Below are 18942 nucleotides of genomic sequence, written 5' to 3'. Positions count from 1 at the left end.
TATCATATCTGATATACTTATTACAGCTAGCAATTAAAACATGAAATAAGCCTAATGATGAACGCACAACTCAAGAAATTAATTTCTTAATGTATTAGACAACTTAGGAATTGATTTTAGGCTAACCCACATGAAATTTTTCCACTGTTATATTTCAGACTTCAGAAACATAATTATTCAGAGATAACAGTGACTCAAAATGTAGATCTAGGCCAAATTCTTGATACACATCAAACATAAATGACTTATTAATGTATTTAACAATTTTTTAGTTAATTTCAAACCACTTAGATGTGTTTTTCACCACTATTAGAAAGGTATGTGACTGTTGTAGCAAACAGTGAGGAAAAATATGGTTTAGAGATCAAACCCTTAGGCCCTAGGCCTTGCAGATCACTTGCTCAAGTTGCCAAAAAAAATTTCAATACCTGAAACACAAATTTTTACTAAATTTTATGCAAAAACCCACCAATGATTAGCTTCAGAAAATCAAATACTCAAATCAGAAATGGAGCAAGTCAATCTAGGACCAATGAGAGCTAGCACTAGGCCCAATAGAATTAGCGTTGGGCTAGAAGAAGGCAGATTTGGGGTTAGGAGCTCCAAAACTTGAAACTCTTGTTCTGAAAAAATTTATTTTGCTTCAGATCTTCAAATTTATTGCAAAATCTTTAATGGCTGACCTTGTAAAAAGATTTGGGATAAGATATTACCCTCCAGGGCCTTGATCTGTCTCAAAACCCCCAGATTTGCTTGAAAAAATCTTAGATCTGAAGATTTTCTTGGCTAATTTCTCAGATCTATTCCTGCAAACAATCTTTAAGCTCAGATCTCACCCTCCATGGTCTAGATCTAGCTCAGACCTGAAGATTTTCTTGGCTGATTTCTCAGATTTATTTCTGCACAAGTGAAAAGAGAAAAACCCAATACCCAATATGTACAAAAATAGAGAAAATCCCAAAAACCCGAGTGTTAAAATTCAAAATTATGTTACAAAATTTCAGATCTACACAAGTAAATAACAGATCTATACAAATAATTTACAGATTTATACAAATAATTTACAGATCTATCAGATCTGAGGAGTATGTGTTAAAATTTGCAACTAGGGCCAAACTCCATGTGGGTCACCTTATTCATGGCTAATAATATTTTTCTTAGATTCCTCTCGTCGAAAGGTGTAGGATTGATCTAAAGATCATCCGATTCTGATAAGTATTTATGGAGATTTGAATTTATTTTGATTATGGAATAATTATCAAGCCAACCAGCAACTCATGTAGGCTCAGAAACCCAACAGACGCATCTATTCATCATCAACATTTGTATATAAATACAGGAGGTCTTTTCCTCATTTGTAGACACACATCTCATCACATCTCTTTCTCTCTCCTGCGCAGAAAAGAGGCTCTTCTCCTACTGTGCAGAAAGGGACTCTTCTCTCACACGTGTGGAAGGAAGGACGCAGAATTTAGGGCTGCAACTGCATATCGGAAGTTTGACCAGCATTGACCATCAGACTCTCTCAGAAATGCGCAGTAGGTGAAACTTCTCTCCTTGAAAATCCGGTGATGCCGGTGACGCTGATGCCGATGATGCCGGTGATGCCGATGATGTCGGTGATGCTGATGATGCTGATGCTGGTGATGATGATGATGCTGGTGATGCCGATGATGTTGATGCCGCTAATGCTGATGCCGCTGATCTAGGGTTTGCTGCTGCTAATATAAATCAGATTTTTGTACTATTTATCTCTGCTGAATTATTAAAGATAAAAGAAGATTTGATCAAAGGGTTTCCCCATATTGGGGTTTGTCCCTGGCTAGCCGCCACATCTTGTGTCTTTTGTCTTGGCTTGTTTTCTGTCGATCGTTTAATGTTCTATCTGCACTTTACTTACTGTACATGTGATTGCTAATCTGTGGATAATAATAATAAAAAGAAGTAAACTGCTCTAAGCATAGAACATACCATAACTTAACATGGTATCAGAGCTGAGGTGAAGACAAAGCCTGAGCAAGAGCAAGAGCAATCACCGAAGAGAAGATTGGCAAGGCTATCCTAAAAGAACTATGGGGTCCTCAACACTCTTCCCCGCCGAAGACAAGCTCCGTGAGAAGTCTGACTATCACGGATGGAAGATGTCTCTCGATCTAACCTTAGAAGATCAAGGAGTGTTGGACCATGTGAGAGGCAATATTGTTGAGCCTCCATCAAATGCACCCGCTGCTGCCAGGAACAAATGGAAAACCGGTGAAGTCAAAACAAAGAAGATCATCCGGGACTCTATCGACAAGCGCTTGGTGGCCTCCATTCAAGAAGGCTAGAAATTCTAGGATGTATTATATGTACCTGACCTCAAAAATAACCTAGTGTCCATCTCGACAATGGAAGACAAAGGCTACAAGGTGACCTTCAGTGATGGCAAGGTACGTGTATGGAAAAACAATGTTAAAGATGCCTTTACTCTTGGGTTTCGAGTTGATTCATTATATCAGGTCGGTGGAAGTCCTCTAGGTGTCATGTCTTGTGACACCTCTCTTCAGTCCGAACTTTGGCATCGGAGGTTTGCCCACCTTCATTATAAAGCTCTACCCGATGTAAGACAAAGGGTAACAGGGATGCCCGAATTCTGAGTAGAGAAAGAAGGTGTATGTCCGGGATGTGTCGAAGGAAAGCTCAAAAGGGGACCATTCCCCTCAAGCCAAAGCAAGACCTCCGATATATTACAGTTAGTTCACTCAGACATATCTGGTATGATGCCTATGAACTCCTTGGGAGGATATTCATATCCTTACTTTTACAGATGACTATTCTCGAAAGACTTGGATATACTTCTTGAAAAAGAAGGATGAAGTGTTCTCTTGGTTTCGACACTTCAAAGCCTTGATCGAAAATCAAACTGAAAAGAAGATCAAGATCTTAAGGACTGATAATGGGACTGAATATGAAATCTAACGAGTTTCATGACTTTTGTAAAGAGGCTGGCATTAAGAGGGAGACTACTACACCATATACTCCTAAACAGAATGGTGTGGCGAAAGGAAGAACCGTACGATTGTGGAAGCTGTCCGTGCCATGCTCCATGATCAAAGACTTCTGAAGTTTCTATGGGCCGAAGTTGCAAACACCGCCGTATATGTACAAAACCGATGCCCTCATTAAGCATTGGGTTCTAAGACTCCTGAGGAAATGTTCACCGGTAAGAAACCTGACATATCTCATTTTAGAATTTTTGGAAGCCCTATATATTTTCATGTGCCGAAAGAGAAAATGAATAAATTGGGTGCATCTAGAAAGAAAGGAATCTTCATGGGCTATGGTGAAAATACTAAGGACTACAAAATCTATGTAGCCGGTCAAAGGGAAGTCGTGATTAGTCATGATGTCAACTTTGACGAAGATATGGCTCTCAGCAAGGTGAATAATCTTCCTACAGTGAGGAGCTCTCAAGAAGCTGACACCAAGGAACCGAAAGAAAAAGAGTATGACGAGATATTTGCACCTGTCTCCAGATATACCACCATCCGCTCGATCATAGCCCTTGCGGCTTCACAAGGATGGAATCTACATCAAATGGATGTTAAGACTGCGTTCTTGCATGGTTCGATCAAAGAAGAGGTCTACGTGGAGCAACCTAAAGGATTTGAGATTTATGATCGAAAATCTCATGTGTTCAGGTTGAAGAAGGTCCTCTATGGGCTGAAGCAAGCACCCCGAGCATGGTATGAGAGGATCGATAGCTACTTGATGAAGCCGGGATTCACTAGGAGTGAAGCCGATCCCAACCTTTACTTTAAGGTTGAAGATGACAAACCTCTCATACTGGTGTTGTATGTTGACAACCTCTTTCTAACAGGTGCAGACCCTCTCATTCACAAATGTAAGAGGGAGTTGGCTTCTAAATTTGAAATGAAGGACCTAGGACTGATGCACTTTTTCCTAGGACTTGAAGTCTGGCAGAAGCCAAGGGAAATTTTCCTATCTCAAGAAAAATATGTGGTGAAGATATTGGAAAGATTCGGTATGGTGGATTGCAAGCCTGTAACTACCCCAATGGAGCTTGACTCTAAGAAGTTAAGCGGTAGTGCTGCTGGACCTGTTTTACGAAATGCCACCGAGTATCGTCAATTCATCGGAGCATTAATGTTCTTAGTGAACTCCTGTCCAGATATATGCTTCGCAATCAACACGTTGAGTCAACATATAGTTGAACCTTACCACATGCATTGGATTGGTGCCAAGAATCTATTGAGATATCTTTGTGGCACAATTACTTATGGGTTAAGATACACTGTCGGAGATGTGAGACTACTTGGGTATACTGATGCTGATTGGGCAGGCAGTATGGTGGACCGAAAGAGCACTTCTGGGTGCTGTTTCTCCTTGGGATCTGCTTCGATATCCTGGATGAGCAGGAAGCAGAAGTCGGTGGCTTTGAGCACCGCCAAGGCAGAGTATATTGTTGCTAGCATGGCCATCTGTGAGGCAGTCTGGTTATGAAAGCTATTTAGTGAGCTGTTTGGATTTACATTGGATACCACTGTGATCCTATGTGATAACTAAAGTGGGATTCGTTTATCAGAGAATCCTGTATTTCATGATCGCTCCAAGCATATCGATATCAGGTACCACTATATTCGAGATATGGTGCAGCGGGGAGCTATAAGGCTCCAACATATCAGTACAGATGAATAGGTCACCGACATTCTGACAAAGCCCCTAGGAAAGGTCAAATTTTTGACTTTCCGAGAATGACTTGGTGTCGTTCAGAAACCCTCTGATGAGGGTCCTGTATGATGTATGGAGCTCTTGGAGCTCCGAGGGGGGGGGGGCGCGAGGTACTTCTTGGAGTGACATATGACCACAGGGTGACTCACCATCCCCTGGTGGTGTACGTGTACAGGGTAAAAGAATCAAAACTTTCCCTGTGACACCCCGTGGCGACTATGTAGCAAGATGATTAGTTCTCCTGTGAGGTCTGGATGATGTGTTCTCCATGACGATTGTGTAGCAGGATGATTAGTTCTCCTGTGAGGTCTGGATGATGTGTTCTCCATGACGATTGTGTAGCAGGATGATTAGTTCTCCTGTGAGGCCTGGATGATGTGTTCTCCATGGCGATTGTGGAATAGGATGATTCGCTCTCCTGTGGGCCAGGATGATTAGTTCTCCGTGGCATCCACTGGACATGATGATTCGCTCTCCTGTGTACAGGATGATTCGCTCTCTTGTGGGATAGGATGATTCGCTCTCGTGGACAGGATGATTAGTTCTCTTGTCGAGGCATCCTACCCATGCAGTCTGGGACTCATGGGAAGTACCTCTCATCTGATCAATGAGCAGGGAAATGAGGATAGGGACCATAGTAGTACCGATGGATGCATCGTTGTATCTATCGTACTCCCTATGCTAGGATGATCTTCATTGATCTGGGATCAATGATACTGGTCTGGGACCAGTGGTAGGAGTTGTACCCACTATGACACTGACTTCGGGTCGATTGAGGACTGGTCTGGGACTAGTGGTACACACTCTGAGACTGACTTTGAGTCAGTGGAGGATGGTATGATACATCCTCGATCACTTCTTCTTCTTCTTCTTCATAGTTCGAGCAGAGCAGAACAGAGCAGAGCAAAGCATAGCATAGCAAGGCAGAGCAGAGCATAGCAAGGCAGAGTAGAGCATAGCAAGGCATAACAGAGCATAGCAAGGCAGATCAGAGCAGAGTAGAGCAGGGGTCAAGCTGTACAGGGCAGTGCATTTGATGGATGAATAGTAGCGACAGACAGACGAATTGCTGATGAAGTTCTCCCTAGTTGAGAGGGAGTGTTAAAATTGGCAACTAGGGCCAAACTCCATGTGGGTCACCTTATTCATAGCTGATAATATTTTTCCTAGATTCCTCTCGTCAAGAGGTCTAGGATTGATCTAAAGATCATCTGATTCCGATAAGTATTTATGGAGATATGAATTTATTTTGATTATGGAATAATTATCAAGCCGACCAACAACTCATGTAGGCTCAGAGGCCCAATAGATGCATCTATTCATCATCAACATTTGTATATAAATACAGGAGGTTTTTTCCTCATTTGTACACCCCACACATCTCATCACATCTCTCTCTCTCCTGCGCAGAAAAGAGGCTCTTCTCCTACTGCACAGAAAGGGACTCTTCTCTCACACGTGTGGAAGGAAGGACACAGAATTTAGGGCTGCAACTACAGATCGGAAGTTTGACCAGCATTGACCATCAGACTCTCTCTTAGAACTGCGCAGTAGGTGAAGCTGTCTCTAAAATCTGGTGATGCTGGTGATGCCGATGATGCTGATGCCGATGATGCTGATGCTGGTGATGCCAATGATGCCGTGATGCCGATGATGTTGATGCCGTTGATTTAGGGTTTGCTGCTGCTGATATAAATAAGATTTTTGTACTATTTTTCTCTGTTGAATTATTAAAGATAAAAGAAGATTTGATCAAAGGGTTTCCCCATATTGGGGTTTGTCCCTGGCTAGCCGCCACATCTTGTGTCTCTTGTCTTGGCTTGTTTTTTGTCGATCGTTTAATGTTCTGTCTGCACTTTACTTACTGTACATGTGATTGCTAATCTGTGGATAATAATAACAAAAAGAAGTAAACTGCTCTAAGCATAGAACATACCATAACTTAACAGTATGAGTCCAACTCCGCTCCCAGCTCTGATAATCTAAGGATCTTGATAGCTAGATCTATCAAAATTTCCACAAAATATTTAAAAGATTTTAAAATTTTAGAGAGGTACTAGCCCAAAAACATCTTGTAGAAAAAAGATTGTCGTTAGATAAATCCTGAGGCTTATATGAAGTAGGCTCTTCAGAAAATATGTGTTGAGAGTTGGCTGGTTCAACTGAGAACTATTCCCAAACGCTCAATGAGAACCTAAGAGATCTTCTACAAACACTAAATCAACCATCAAATCAAGTAGAAAAATAGAACAACAATAAAATTCTGAAGAAATAGAGATACCTGCTACTTCAATCAAAATTAAAAATGTTACCCTAGATCCTGTAAAGCCTGTAAATAATTAAACAACTATTTACCCAAAATTAAAGCCTGTAAATAATTAAACAACTAATGTAAAACTTGTTTTTAAAATTTAACAAAATTTCCTATATCAAATTGACTGATTTGATGAGGAGTACCTACTTGATTTTCTGCGGAAGAAGAGACTTCAGATATGTTCCAGCTTCAGATTTTCTCCAGCTTTCGCTCCCGTTACCAAAAGACCATAACCTCCCAGCCAAACTAAGTACAACCTAGGTACTCAGTCCAGATTGTTTCTCAATTGCTGCAATCTGTTCCCCCGTGCCCAAAAACTTTAGAACAAACAAGGCTCAGAAACTCTGTATTACCAATTTTTCCTCCTCCTTTCGACCCCCCCCTTCCTCCAACCATCCCTTCCTTCTTATAAGTCTCCATTTACCGACTTCTTCCATCTCCGTGTCCAAATTATGATACGTGTTGATTTTTATAAACAAAATCTGATTTTATTTTATTTGGATATCTTAATTTGAAATAAAGTTTATTTATTTATTTTAATGATTTAATTTAATTTATTTAATTTCATAAATTTTAATTTACTATAAGTGGGTCATTACAGATCCAACAAATTGAATAAGATACTTGTATTTAGATTATTCTAAGAGAGATATTGATTGATAGTTTTCACATAATATTAAGCAGAAATTAAAACAATGTTACCATAAATTCATGAAGAGGAACACTACAACACGTTGAAACGCCAAAGACTTTTGCATTAATTCAAAAAAGTATACAAGAGAGCTTGAGAGCTTAGTACACGATCAAAAGATCGGATTTACTGACTGACAAATGACCTCCTATTTAAAGATAAATCCTCCAACGGCTAGTTCGAGTGATCCTCATCAAAGCAAGCTCGATCGTGTTGATGAGGATCAAAATTTCTTTTAATCTCATCCGTCGAAATTTTAAATTATTGAGGAAATTTGAATTTTTCAATTAAATGAATTTTATTAATTCAAAAATTAAATTTTTGAATTAATTTCTTCAAAATTTTGACTTTGACTTAACCCCAGGGACCAAATTCTTAAAATTTAGCAAAATAATCAATTTACTTTAGTCCCGAGACCCCTTAAAATTTAATTTTTAAGGACCGACGAATTTTGCCTTCAGAGAATTTAAATTTGTCTAGGACCTAGAATTAATTAAATTTCTAGCTTAGGATTTTAATTAACTTTTGGCCAGAAAATTTAATTAATTAACCTATGAGGGGATAAATTATTTTTCCAACCTTCAAGATACTTTACATCATGATTTTACATTTTTTACATTTTAAGGGGGAAAACCCATTTGCAAAAGACCCTTCACAGACTACCCAATTCTGCAACACAAATATAATCCAACAGATCAAGCAATTTATAATAAAATAACCTAACCAAATGGTTAGGATTATTCCCAAATCACTTTTACATAGACTCGATCTAAAACAATAGGACTCCCCTAAGATCCCAGTGACAAAATCCATTCCGGTTTTGGGGTAAGGCTGAAGGAAAACTCTTCCGACCATCCGAGAATGGATCGGTGAGACAAAAAACCTCCCGGTATGTAGATCGTCATTAGAAAATTGGGTTTACCTAGGTAATTACATAGACGACACGGATCTGTTGAGATTATTTACATTATACACATGCGTAATGGGTTTACATTATAAAATGATGATCAAGATGATGATGATAGCTGGACGACACAGACATGTTGATCAAGCGCTATCCCTTTTGCGAAAAAGGAGGTGTACTGCTATGGGTCATTGTCACGTAGTGATCAACAGGTGGCACTCAAAGTCCACTGAAGAAAGGTTGAGCTTCTCTCCTTGGGAAGCTCTTGTGCTAAACAACACAATGTTGGCTTAGCTGAACAACTAAGGAAAATTCGATTTTCAAATAGGCAAAAGACCCCTATTGCTCCCTCATTCCTTCCTTTTATAAGTGCTGGCCATGCATTCCTTGTGGGTCCCTCCACCAATTCGATTTTCCTCAGGGAATTCAAATTCCTTCCTCCCAAGTGCGTATTTCATGTGGGCCCCATATTCCACTAGCATGCAAATAAGGCATTTCTCCTATGTTTTCCACCAAAATTTGCTTTGAGCTAATATTAACCAAAATTGTCAAAATTTATTTTCCAAACATTAGGAAAATTTAGGAAGGAACATTACATCACCAAGTATCTAGGACCAGTGCTTGGCTATTGCGAAGATTGGAGTCAAAATGATCAAGATTTGGGAACTTTTCTCTTCAAGAAGGGCTAAAGAAGCAGCTTCATTGATGATGGATGTAGCTACACGACAACTTTAGACTTTTATACTTCAATATGCAAGATTTGATGGAGTTTCGAGGTAAAAGGTGCACAACCTGCCCCTAGGAAATTCGTTCTTCTTGCCAAGATGAGTAACATATGCAACGAGTCAAGATTACAAGTGTTTTATAAATTCTCATTAATTTTTAGGGCACAAGCAAAATCAAAGAATAGTGTTCCATACATTAGACATAAATTATCAAGAAATTCGCATGAAAAGAGCACTTACATGATAAGAGAGTATATTCGTCCATCACATTTACAAAATAGAATCTCCAATAGAGATAGCAAAAATATTCCACACATCAAAATGCATTTAATCATCCAAATCATTCCACAAATTGCAGGTCCAAAATCTTTAGAAAAATATATCCCAAATCCAAGTGATGATGAATGAGAGAGAATGCCTCTCTTCTATTTATACAATTCTCTAAGAGTTTCGAATGGCCTAATTTGGACTGATAATCCCCCTAAAATAAAATAATGTGCATAATAACAATACTTTTGTTGACAAGCCCATCAATAGCTCCACAATAAGAATAATTAGCCTCTCAAGAGGGACGAAATGATAGATAAGTATCTAAGAGGGCCATTGGAAGGCTAAATGAAGTCCAACATGTGCCCAAATGAATAGAAGGGCTCCTAAAAGAGCGATGAAGGGCATGGCTCCTTGATCTCCAAGCAAATGATCTGTGGTATCCCTAATTGGCTGTGGGGGCACAAAATCATCCTCATTTGTCTGCAGCTGAATCGAACAAGCATGTATCCTATCTGCAAGGGCTAGAACAATGATGCAAACCCTCCTTTTGTCTCCCATGGTGAGACACAACCCCATTTGGGCCTTGGATCAACTGCCAAGTGTGTGGTGCAAGTGTGTAGCCGGTTGGGCAAGGTGGTCCAGGTGCATCATCATCATCAAATAAGTGGGACACGAGCGAGCAATGAATGGTGCTAAAGGATCCCATGGCATGGCTATCTGCTCTCTGCTATAGTGGAGACCCATGGCTCTCAACGCACACCCTATAAATGCCAATATGACCCTCTGGAGGGCTTGGACCCTGTATAGGGAGACCAAACCCCAAGATGAAGACCCACCTACAATCCTGCATAAGATCCAATGTGTCTCCTCACCTTCCAGTACAACAAATCATTAGTGTAATTGAGCAAATGAGCTTACAAGTCATGGAACCAAGTGGGCACTTCATAGTGGCATGCCCTTCCATAATGGGCTTTAGAGTGTACAAGTGTCTCCAAGTTCAAGAAGGAGGTTAATCAAGGACCCTATTAAGTGGTTTCAACCTCTAAGGGAGTGACAGGTCCATGGTACATCCGTTAGATGGCAGGTGTCATATGAAATAATGATGGAATGGAGTGGGGCAATAGGGAAGGCTCCAAGCCACATGCCATGGTACAAGGTTAGCTATAGCAAGGGAAGCCCACACATAGGTGTATAGATATAGGAGGGAGCAATCGTGGTACATGACTTACCCCGGCCCTTATTTTTCCACCCTTCTTCATATGCCTTTTGCCTTTTAACAATTTTTGTTTTATAACTACTTGGGGCTCTATGGAATGAGAGCATGATGTGAATCATATAACAATGAATATCCCCTTAAGGTTGGGCAGTTCATCACCAATTAGGGGTTGGGACAATCATGGGTTCCTTAATGATGCAATGGGCTCAGATAAGGGCCCTAGGAACCAGGGTGATGGCCATGATAAGGGGCAGCAGCGCTCATGTTTGGCTTTTGCCCACGTGCTAAATTTTTATGTCCTAGCCTTCTTTTGCATTTTATGGTACATTTCTTGTTGCAAGTGGCAAAATTATGCTTTTAACTTTCTTTTTAGTTGCATCAACCTCCGAGAAACGTTCCAGGCTCGACCCTAAGTGTGGACAAGGTGGGGAGGGGCTAACTCTTTGTGGACCCAATGGACAAATGTGGACCCGAATGGGAAATATGTGAAAAGGGGTTATAATGAGCGGAGGGGAGTGATGTATGTGATGTCAAGAAGTGAGACCACAACCAAAATCGGGTTTTCCCATGTAATTCCACTCCTAAAGCTATTAGCCAATAAAGGAGATCCCACAGGACTAGGATGCAAGGTTAACTGCCAAGTTTGACGAGGGGGCAAGAGTACAGACCAAGCCCATTCTTTCCGCCAACTCCCCCCACTAATCCATGCCCAGAAGTGTCCATGATAAGTAAGAAAAAATACCCAATTACATAATGAAAGCGATGCCTTCAAGGTTGGAAGGCCCACCTTTAAACATATGATCATGACAAATAGACGAGGGTGCATAATGGCTGGTTCAAGTGGCAGAGATGATGGAACATCGAGCTATCTGGTGGCTGCAAGGGGCTGTTGGCTGCCGACTGAAGACAATGTAGGAGATAAAATTCTCCTATGGGTGTCACCCATAGGTGGTGGGTAACAGATCAATTAAAATGAAGAATAAAACCCATGCTTAAAATGATATTTTTCTTTCTTCTTTTTCTTGTAGCATAAGATATACATAATGACATTAGTGCAATGACAATTATGAAGACCGAAACCCATGATGAAATCCATGCTTAAAATTAAATTTTTCTTTCTTCATTTTCTTGTAGCATAAGATATACATAAAGAGATGAGTACAATGACAATTATGAAGACAGAAACTAGTTACATTTTCCAACAGATCCAAGTGAGTGACATAGTAAGCATCGAGTCATTGAAATCAAATACAGCGTTTAAGTCTAAGAATGGTTGAGTTTTTCCCACAAGGAGTAGGCGTACTTGTTGTTTGCATAGGTTAGATCAACAACCCAAGGGCTAGAGCCATATCACGAGATTCTTTCCTTTAACCTTAAGTGCTAGGAGAAAATCTACCCGTGGCTTTGGGATGCCTACATGATCACCCAACCATGTCCTCTCAAACCTTGGACACTCATTAGATAACATCATTAGATAGTGCATTGCATTTTTCTTGGTGATTGTTTCTGCAGTAGATACTACTTCACCCTCACACTCTTACCTTGTCCTCATGTCTTGACTCTTATGCACAACTAGTTGATCTCTGGCACTCTTTCTTCTTTCTCTTCTTTGATGTAAATATTAAGTTCATGAAGTTCATGTTTTTTCTTGTTTTATCTCGTCTTTAACATTTTGGGGTGGCCGGGGCACTTGTACTTAATGATATCACTACTGTTCTTAGTCCCATTAAGCTACCATTTGGTCGTTTGTTGGACACTAAAATTTTCTTATCTGAAGATCCTTATTTTTTGCACACCTAACATCCAAAAAACATCCTTGCCACAAAGAACACAAGCAGCGCCAATTTTATGATTTTCCTCGTATGGTTGGTTGTGTCATGTAACTTTCTTATGTATGATGCACTTATTTCGTCCATGAAGTAATAAAAGCAGCACTTAATAAAGGTGATTTTCTGCATTATTATAGCAATGGAAGAGTGTTTTACTAGTCTTGGGACTTGTTTCATATGCTAAATTGATTATGATACTTTCAGTTCTTTCCTAATTCCTTCATTCCAAATGCATTTCAGCATCTTCTTTTACCATTTTGCTTCAAAATTGTTATTTGAAGTTGATTCGTTAATTGAGCCCATGTGGACCATAGTTGGACTTCAGGGTTCTTAAGCAGAATTTGAAACTAAATTTCCTTGTTTTGTAGCTTTTGGTTTCTGCCAAGTGTCCTCCCTTGTACAGAGCTGACCTAGCACCCTTTTGTCTTCTTTGCAGGGAGGTAGAGATCTAATTGGCATTTCAAATGATACCACTCCATTGTTATGCATGCGTTCTGGAGGCCCCCCTCTTCCAGGATCAGTAGGTAGAGTCTCTGGAGCTATTGGTCAATGTGTGTGCAGCTGCAGCTTATTCTTTACCTCTTTATGATGATCAGATGTTAAGAAAATGTTGCACTCATTACCTTGGGTTACACTAAAGCCTGTTTGCTTATCATATGAGTTTAACCCTAGTTGTTATATTGTCTAACAAAAGAAAACATATATACTTAAACTTTCCTCATTCTTTTGCACAATGATAGCACTCCTATTTTTATTTTCAGCAAGAAAGTAGAAGATTCTAGCAGTGCCTTTGCCTTTTGGCAGTGTTTTCCAGACGTTAAGAATTTCAGGTTGCCATTGCAGTTTCTATTCAATACCATTGTTTCGTCCCGTAGGTGTTGACACAAAAAATTTGTCTTTCTCTGTTGGTAGGGACTTTATACTAATTTGTCCTTTGTAAGGTGGCTCTTCAATTTGCATTACTTGTTGAATTCGAGCAAAAGAATGAGGGAAGCTGAATTGGGTTATTCAATGTTGGAGAAACAGGCATATGCCTTGGTCCAATCCTTACAACATTTCAGGAGCTATATTCAAAACTCTCAAGGTAATTGTATTTGTGCCTCATCCTGCAGTTAAGGACATTCTACTTTTGTAGGATTGCTTGGATAGAAGAGGAAAAATGATCTGCAAGGTTTGGGGGTATGACTTAGAATTTAAAACCCCTACTAAACTGGTGGTAAGGAAAAGGATTGGTCATGTTGCTCAAAGAAAAGAGCAAGGAAATGATTCAACTACAAAAGGAAGTTGGCTTTGAAATGGTCTTGCCAATTATGAAAGATTTGCAGCAAAGTGGATTGTATGGAGACGCCATTTATTATTTGCTGAGTTTATCATGATGAAATCATATAACAGGTTCTAACTTCTAACAGAAGAGCTTCGATGCTGAATGCATCTAAGCATTGTCTTATGAAAGAAGGATTGGGTTGGAGAAACCTGGATTAGGTGTGTTGACCCTAACTAGTTCCTATAAGTTAGGAGTTAATTCCTATAATTTAGTATGATGTCCTAAAATTTAGGGATCATTCCTAAAAATCAGGACGAGTTTAGAAGCACTTAACTGATGTGTTAAAGTGGAAGGACGAGTTACTTGTCTTCTAGTGCAAGTTAATTGAGGAAAAGAACATGTGTTTGAGTCTCAAGTCCTTGATTTGAGATAAGACGAGTTGCATGAGTAGTTAACTCATGCTAACTCAATTAATCACAAAAGTAAACTCCTTAATTAGAAACTCACTAAACTTAGCCATTCAAATTGTTTTAAAAGGAGGAACGGAGGCACAAATTTGATCATTGTGTTGTGAGCACGAGTTGGTGAGACAAGACAATAGAGCTCACAGGTTTGTGAGAAGGTTGCACAAGTTTATGTGTGGAGCTTGTGAGAGAAAGGTGTGCCAAGAGAAGCTTGTGCGCATAAATTTAGGAGGCAAGGATCAACAATCTTGCAAGGGTTTCAAGCCTGGTTCAAGGTAGGAAAACAAGCTTGTTTTCAGATTGAAACAAGTTGTATTTGTAAGAGATCTATTGCTCAAATTTCTTCAATAAAATTCTCAAACAAGCAGAGGGTTTTCCCAGTTGGGTTCCCTAGAAAAAATATTGTTTTTTGCTATTGTGTGACTGTGATTTATTTCTGTTCCTATTCTGCTGCAAAGTTTAGCAGAGAAGTTTTGTGTTTTTAGAGTAGGATGAATAAGCTCTATTATCTTTGTAAATGAATATGCATTTTGAGACTTGTTATCACCTAAACCCTCACTTCTTAAGATAAGTCCTTGTTACTACAAAATATATTAGGCCTAGTGCAAAGCCACGCTAGGCAACCTGGGTCTTATGGCATCAAGAGATTAGCCACCACTGTCACCTCAGTCGCCTCTCTCCAACTATTTAGTGGTGGATGTTATCCCCACAAGGAAGGCTTCCCTAAAGAAATCACCCAACAAAATTTTCAATAAACAAGGGCTCAAGGGTGATATAAGGTCTAATGGTTATGGAGGAAGGCACTAGTAAGGCCTTGATGACTGTAATAAGAGATACAAGCAATCAAACATTTCTTCCACCAACCTCAATGGAATAGAAGAGGGCTGCTATATAGCAGCCAAGAACTAGCTTCCAAAAAATGGATCTAATAAAATATTAAAGGCTATAAAAGGGTATACCAGGGAAAAGCAATCCTTTGAAGTTTTTAATGGTTTAAGATGCATAAAACAACAATAGGAACCTAGATGTCAATCCTACTTTGGGGATGGAAATGCAATAAATGCTACATTTTGAGTTTTCAATTTATTAAATGCAATTTTTATCAATATAATCCTGATATATAAATGTAAAATTACCATAACATGCGAATTTAAACCAAACCCAGACCCTAGCTACCAATAATTTAAGAAAAGAAGTAGAATTTTAAGATGATCACCACAACTAGACTAGTGCCTTCCCTCAATTGGGCAATCAGGTCTATTAGTAAACAAACAATGTTTGGCTTGTTATTGATGAAATAATATATTTGTAATAAATGTCTTGATAGATATATAATTTTATAGAATGATAGAAATACAATGAGGGGCCCCATTATAAATACTAGGAGGGGTGCCCTTTCATATGAAGAGACATGTTTGTTTGATAAGACACATTTACACATTTTCATTAATTATTATCTATTGTTATATTTGTTACATTGTCGCCCTTTTAAGGAATGCTTTGTCCTCAAAGCATAATGAACAAGATTCCCTATAGTTGTGCATGTTGGTTATCTCTGGTTTGACTTTGGCATGTCGGGGTTAGTCTTCTTCCTTGCGAACCCCATCCTTTTTTTTTCTAACTATTAATTACTTAAAAATTTTATTTTATTTTATTACACATATTATTAAGCTAAATTAATATGATATCTCTCTCTCTCTCTCTCTCTCTCTATATATATATATATATATATATATATAATCCTATCTATATATATGTGTGTGTGTGTAGGTAATTAATAAGTTTTTCCTAAATTACTTTTCCCACCATGTGACCGTACATGTGTGCTTTCACTGTACGATGGTCTTATCGACAAATATATTTGTACCATATGATGTGTACCATTCTCCGTACCTTTCCTCGAACTTTTGATTTGCCTTCCATCCTTCCAGATAAAATGCCAATCTATCTAAAAATGCTTTAGCAAACATTTTCATAACATTGTCGGAGGCCGAATTGGATTGGTTCTCATCATCTCTTCCTAATGCTGCAAGATCAAGCTTATATTGGTTGCAAAGAAGGGTAGAGTCATGGTTAAATCAATTACGAAGGCATAACCAACAAAAATGAAACTCACATGGAGGCCTACATGTCATATGCATACACCCTTGAATTTTCTCGATTGGTTGACACTTTGGACAAGGCTTGGAATTATTAAGTATCTAGTACACGTTGAGTGAATCACTATCATTAATTTGATCAACCCATTTTCTGACTGTCTCGCAGTTGATTGCACGATGAGACTCCCGTAAACAGTTCCAACAAAAATTATAGGAGCAATTGTCGACAACCTCCTGACCTTAAATTAGAAATAAAGTTAACCTCCACACAACACTCACAGTCGGGTGTTGGACACCATTTAACCCTCTGTTTTGTTCAACATATGACCTCACAAGATATGTTCTATATTTGCTATTATCTTCCTTAGATAACCCCAAAGAAAAAACCATATCTTCACTCGCAACAACACGGCATGGTGGATCCCAATATGGACATCGTAAAGTGAGGCATCTTGCACCATCATCATTTATTGATGTATGAATATAAGCCTGCCAACAATATTGGAACAAAAATGACTGTAGTACTTGAGTGCCTTCATGTCTTTGATGTCATATTGGACAGTTACTTAACTCCTCCCTCTATGCTTCTTTGGTCTTATGTTTTTCATTGGGCTGTGATAATAAGCCCATAGCATTCCTCACTTTCTCCTCATCTGCAAACCATTGTTCATTCACATTATTAGAATCCTAATCGAAGTGATGCAAAAGAATACTTGCCTTGGCTTTAGAGATAGGAAATACATTGGAAACAATTTTTGTAGCATTATGCTGATGCTCACAAATGTCATTCAGATTTAAAATGGTGTCGTTCATACGTTTGTTATTGGCATCACTACCTGGTATGTCTACACCTGTTATTGAGGGCCTTGCAGTAATTTTCTCAGAGTTTCTAGATGGAGCCTAAATAGATGATCGTAATGGTGTAGAAGGTTGACGAGAAAACTGTAAAGATACAGAGGGCCAATGAGACGAGTGGAATGGTATAAAGGGTTCATGAGAAAAGTTCAAAGGACAATTAGAAGATTGCAATGGTGCAGAAGGCTGATGAGAAGAGTTGAGAGGCATAAAGGACATTTCTTCTTTATTTTTAGGTGAAACATGGGCTATTTTTTGCTTCCTCTATGCGAACTGAAATGACGGTGTCTAAGACCTTAGGTGGATTGACCATTTCCACCTCATCTTGGTTGTCTAAATCCTTCGACCATCCTATAATTATTTCTCTTATTTCCTGTAATAGTTCTAATTGAGATTTATGAGAATTCCTTAATCCTTTGAAATATGCGTCCATGATTTCAGGACCTAGAGCATATAATGGTAGCCTAATGTGGCTCTGATACCAATGTAGCAAACAAATAGCGTTTGGCTTGTTATTGAAGAAGATAATATATTTGTAATAAATGTCTTGATATATAATTTTATAGAATGGTAGAAATACAATGAGGGACCCTATTATAGATACTAGGTGAGGTGCCCTTTCAAATGAAGAGACATGTCTCTTTGGTAAGACACACTTTTACACCTTTTCATTAATTATTATCTATTATTATGTTTCTTACATTTTAGGGAAATGTTTGTGATAGAGGGTCTTGGATGAAGAGGGTGGGAGATTAAATTTCTTCCCTTAAAAACCATAGCGACATCTATATGGGAGATTTAAGGTCAAGGGATGCATGAATTTAGTTCCTTTGATGGATTCTTGCAAGACAAATTTTACATACCTTAAAGAATCAACATTTCAAGAAAGATATTGCACTTTTTAATATGGCATAAATAGAAACCTTAATTTTAGAAATATAGCATGCACAATGGAAGAAAATGGTAATAAACTTACACAATTCCAACAAGAATCACTTCATCTATCCCAAACAAGTCTTTCCATGCAAAAAAACTCCCGCCCAAGACAATTCACTCCATTAAATATCTATTGCGTCCAAGAGAAAAGTACAAGACAGTTGGTGCACACTTCTTAAGAGATATAAAAGTTAATGAATGTGATTGTACAAAATGAAAAGGACTTCCGTCTATTTATATGAGAGAAACCAAGTCACTTTTCATAATTTTACAACGAAAGCCCTAGAAGTCTGCTTGGAGCATTTAACTATGCCTAAAGGTATGCTCTCTAACATTACATCATCCTCCTAGAATGGACAATCTCCATCTAGTGATAAAGTGGGTCCATGAGTGCTCCTCACTCCAAGGTAAGCATCAAAGTGTTTAAATATGTAACTAGGTTCGGTCTTCATAATGACATATGTAATCAGATTTTATGTATTCAATGTAAAGAGAAAAATAAATTTATTATTGTTTTTGAGGCATGGGTTTCATGCTCAAATGAAATTTACTTTTAGTTCGAACACCCATTGAGTGCTTCGAGGCCTTGTCATTTAGTCTACAAGTCAATTGAACCATTGTCATGTATTGAAGACCCATTTGGA

At 38.7% G+C, this 18942-nt stretch overlaps 1 protein-coding gene across 5 annotated transcripts in view; it reads left to right on the top strand.

Moving 5' to 3' along the window:
* The window catches only part of LOC149149301 (transmembrane protein-like protein), a 483547-nt gene that overhangs the window by 92803 nt on the left and 371802 nt on the right, over positions 1–18942 (top strand). For all 5 annotated transcript variants that reach the window (XR_016262832.1, XM_089440558.1, XM_089440556.1 and 2 more), the window contains one exon: positions 13117–13204. Coding sequence is in view for 4 of the 5 variants with exons in the window: in XM_089440556.1 (XP_089296682.1) it covers positions 13117–13204 (88 nt within the window). In the remaining variant the exon portion in view is untranslated. The remainder of the gene's footprint in view (positions 1–13116; positions 13205–18942) is intronic.

The sequence above is a fragment of the Pinus tabuliformis genome, chromosome 9, assembly GCF_031772625.1.
Source record: "Pinus tabuliformis cultivar Carrire ecotype Pingquan chromosome 9, CPIR1, whole genome shotgun sequence".
NCBI lineage: Eukaryota > Viridiplantae > Streptophyta > Pinopsida > Pinales > Pinaceae > Pinus > Pinus tabuliformis.
This window is presented reverse-complemented; position numbering and strand designations above follow the sequence as displayed.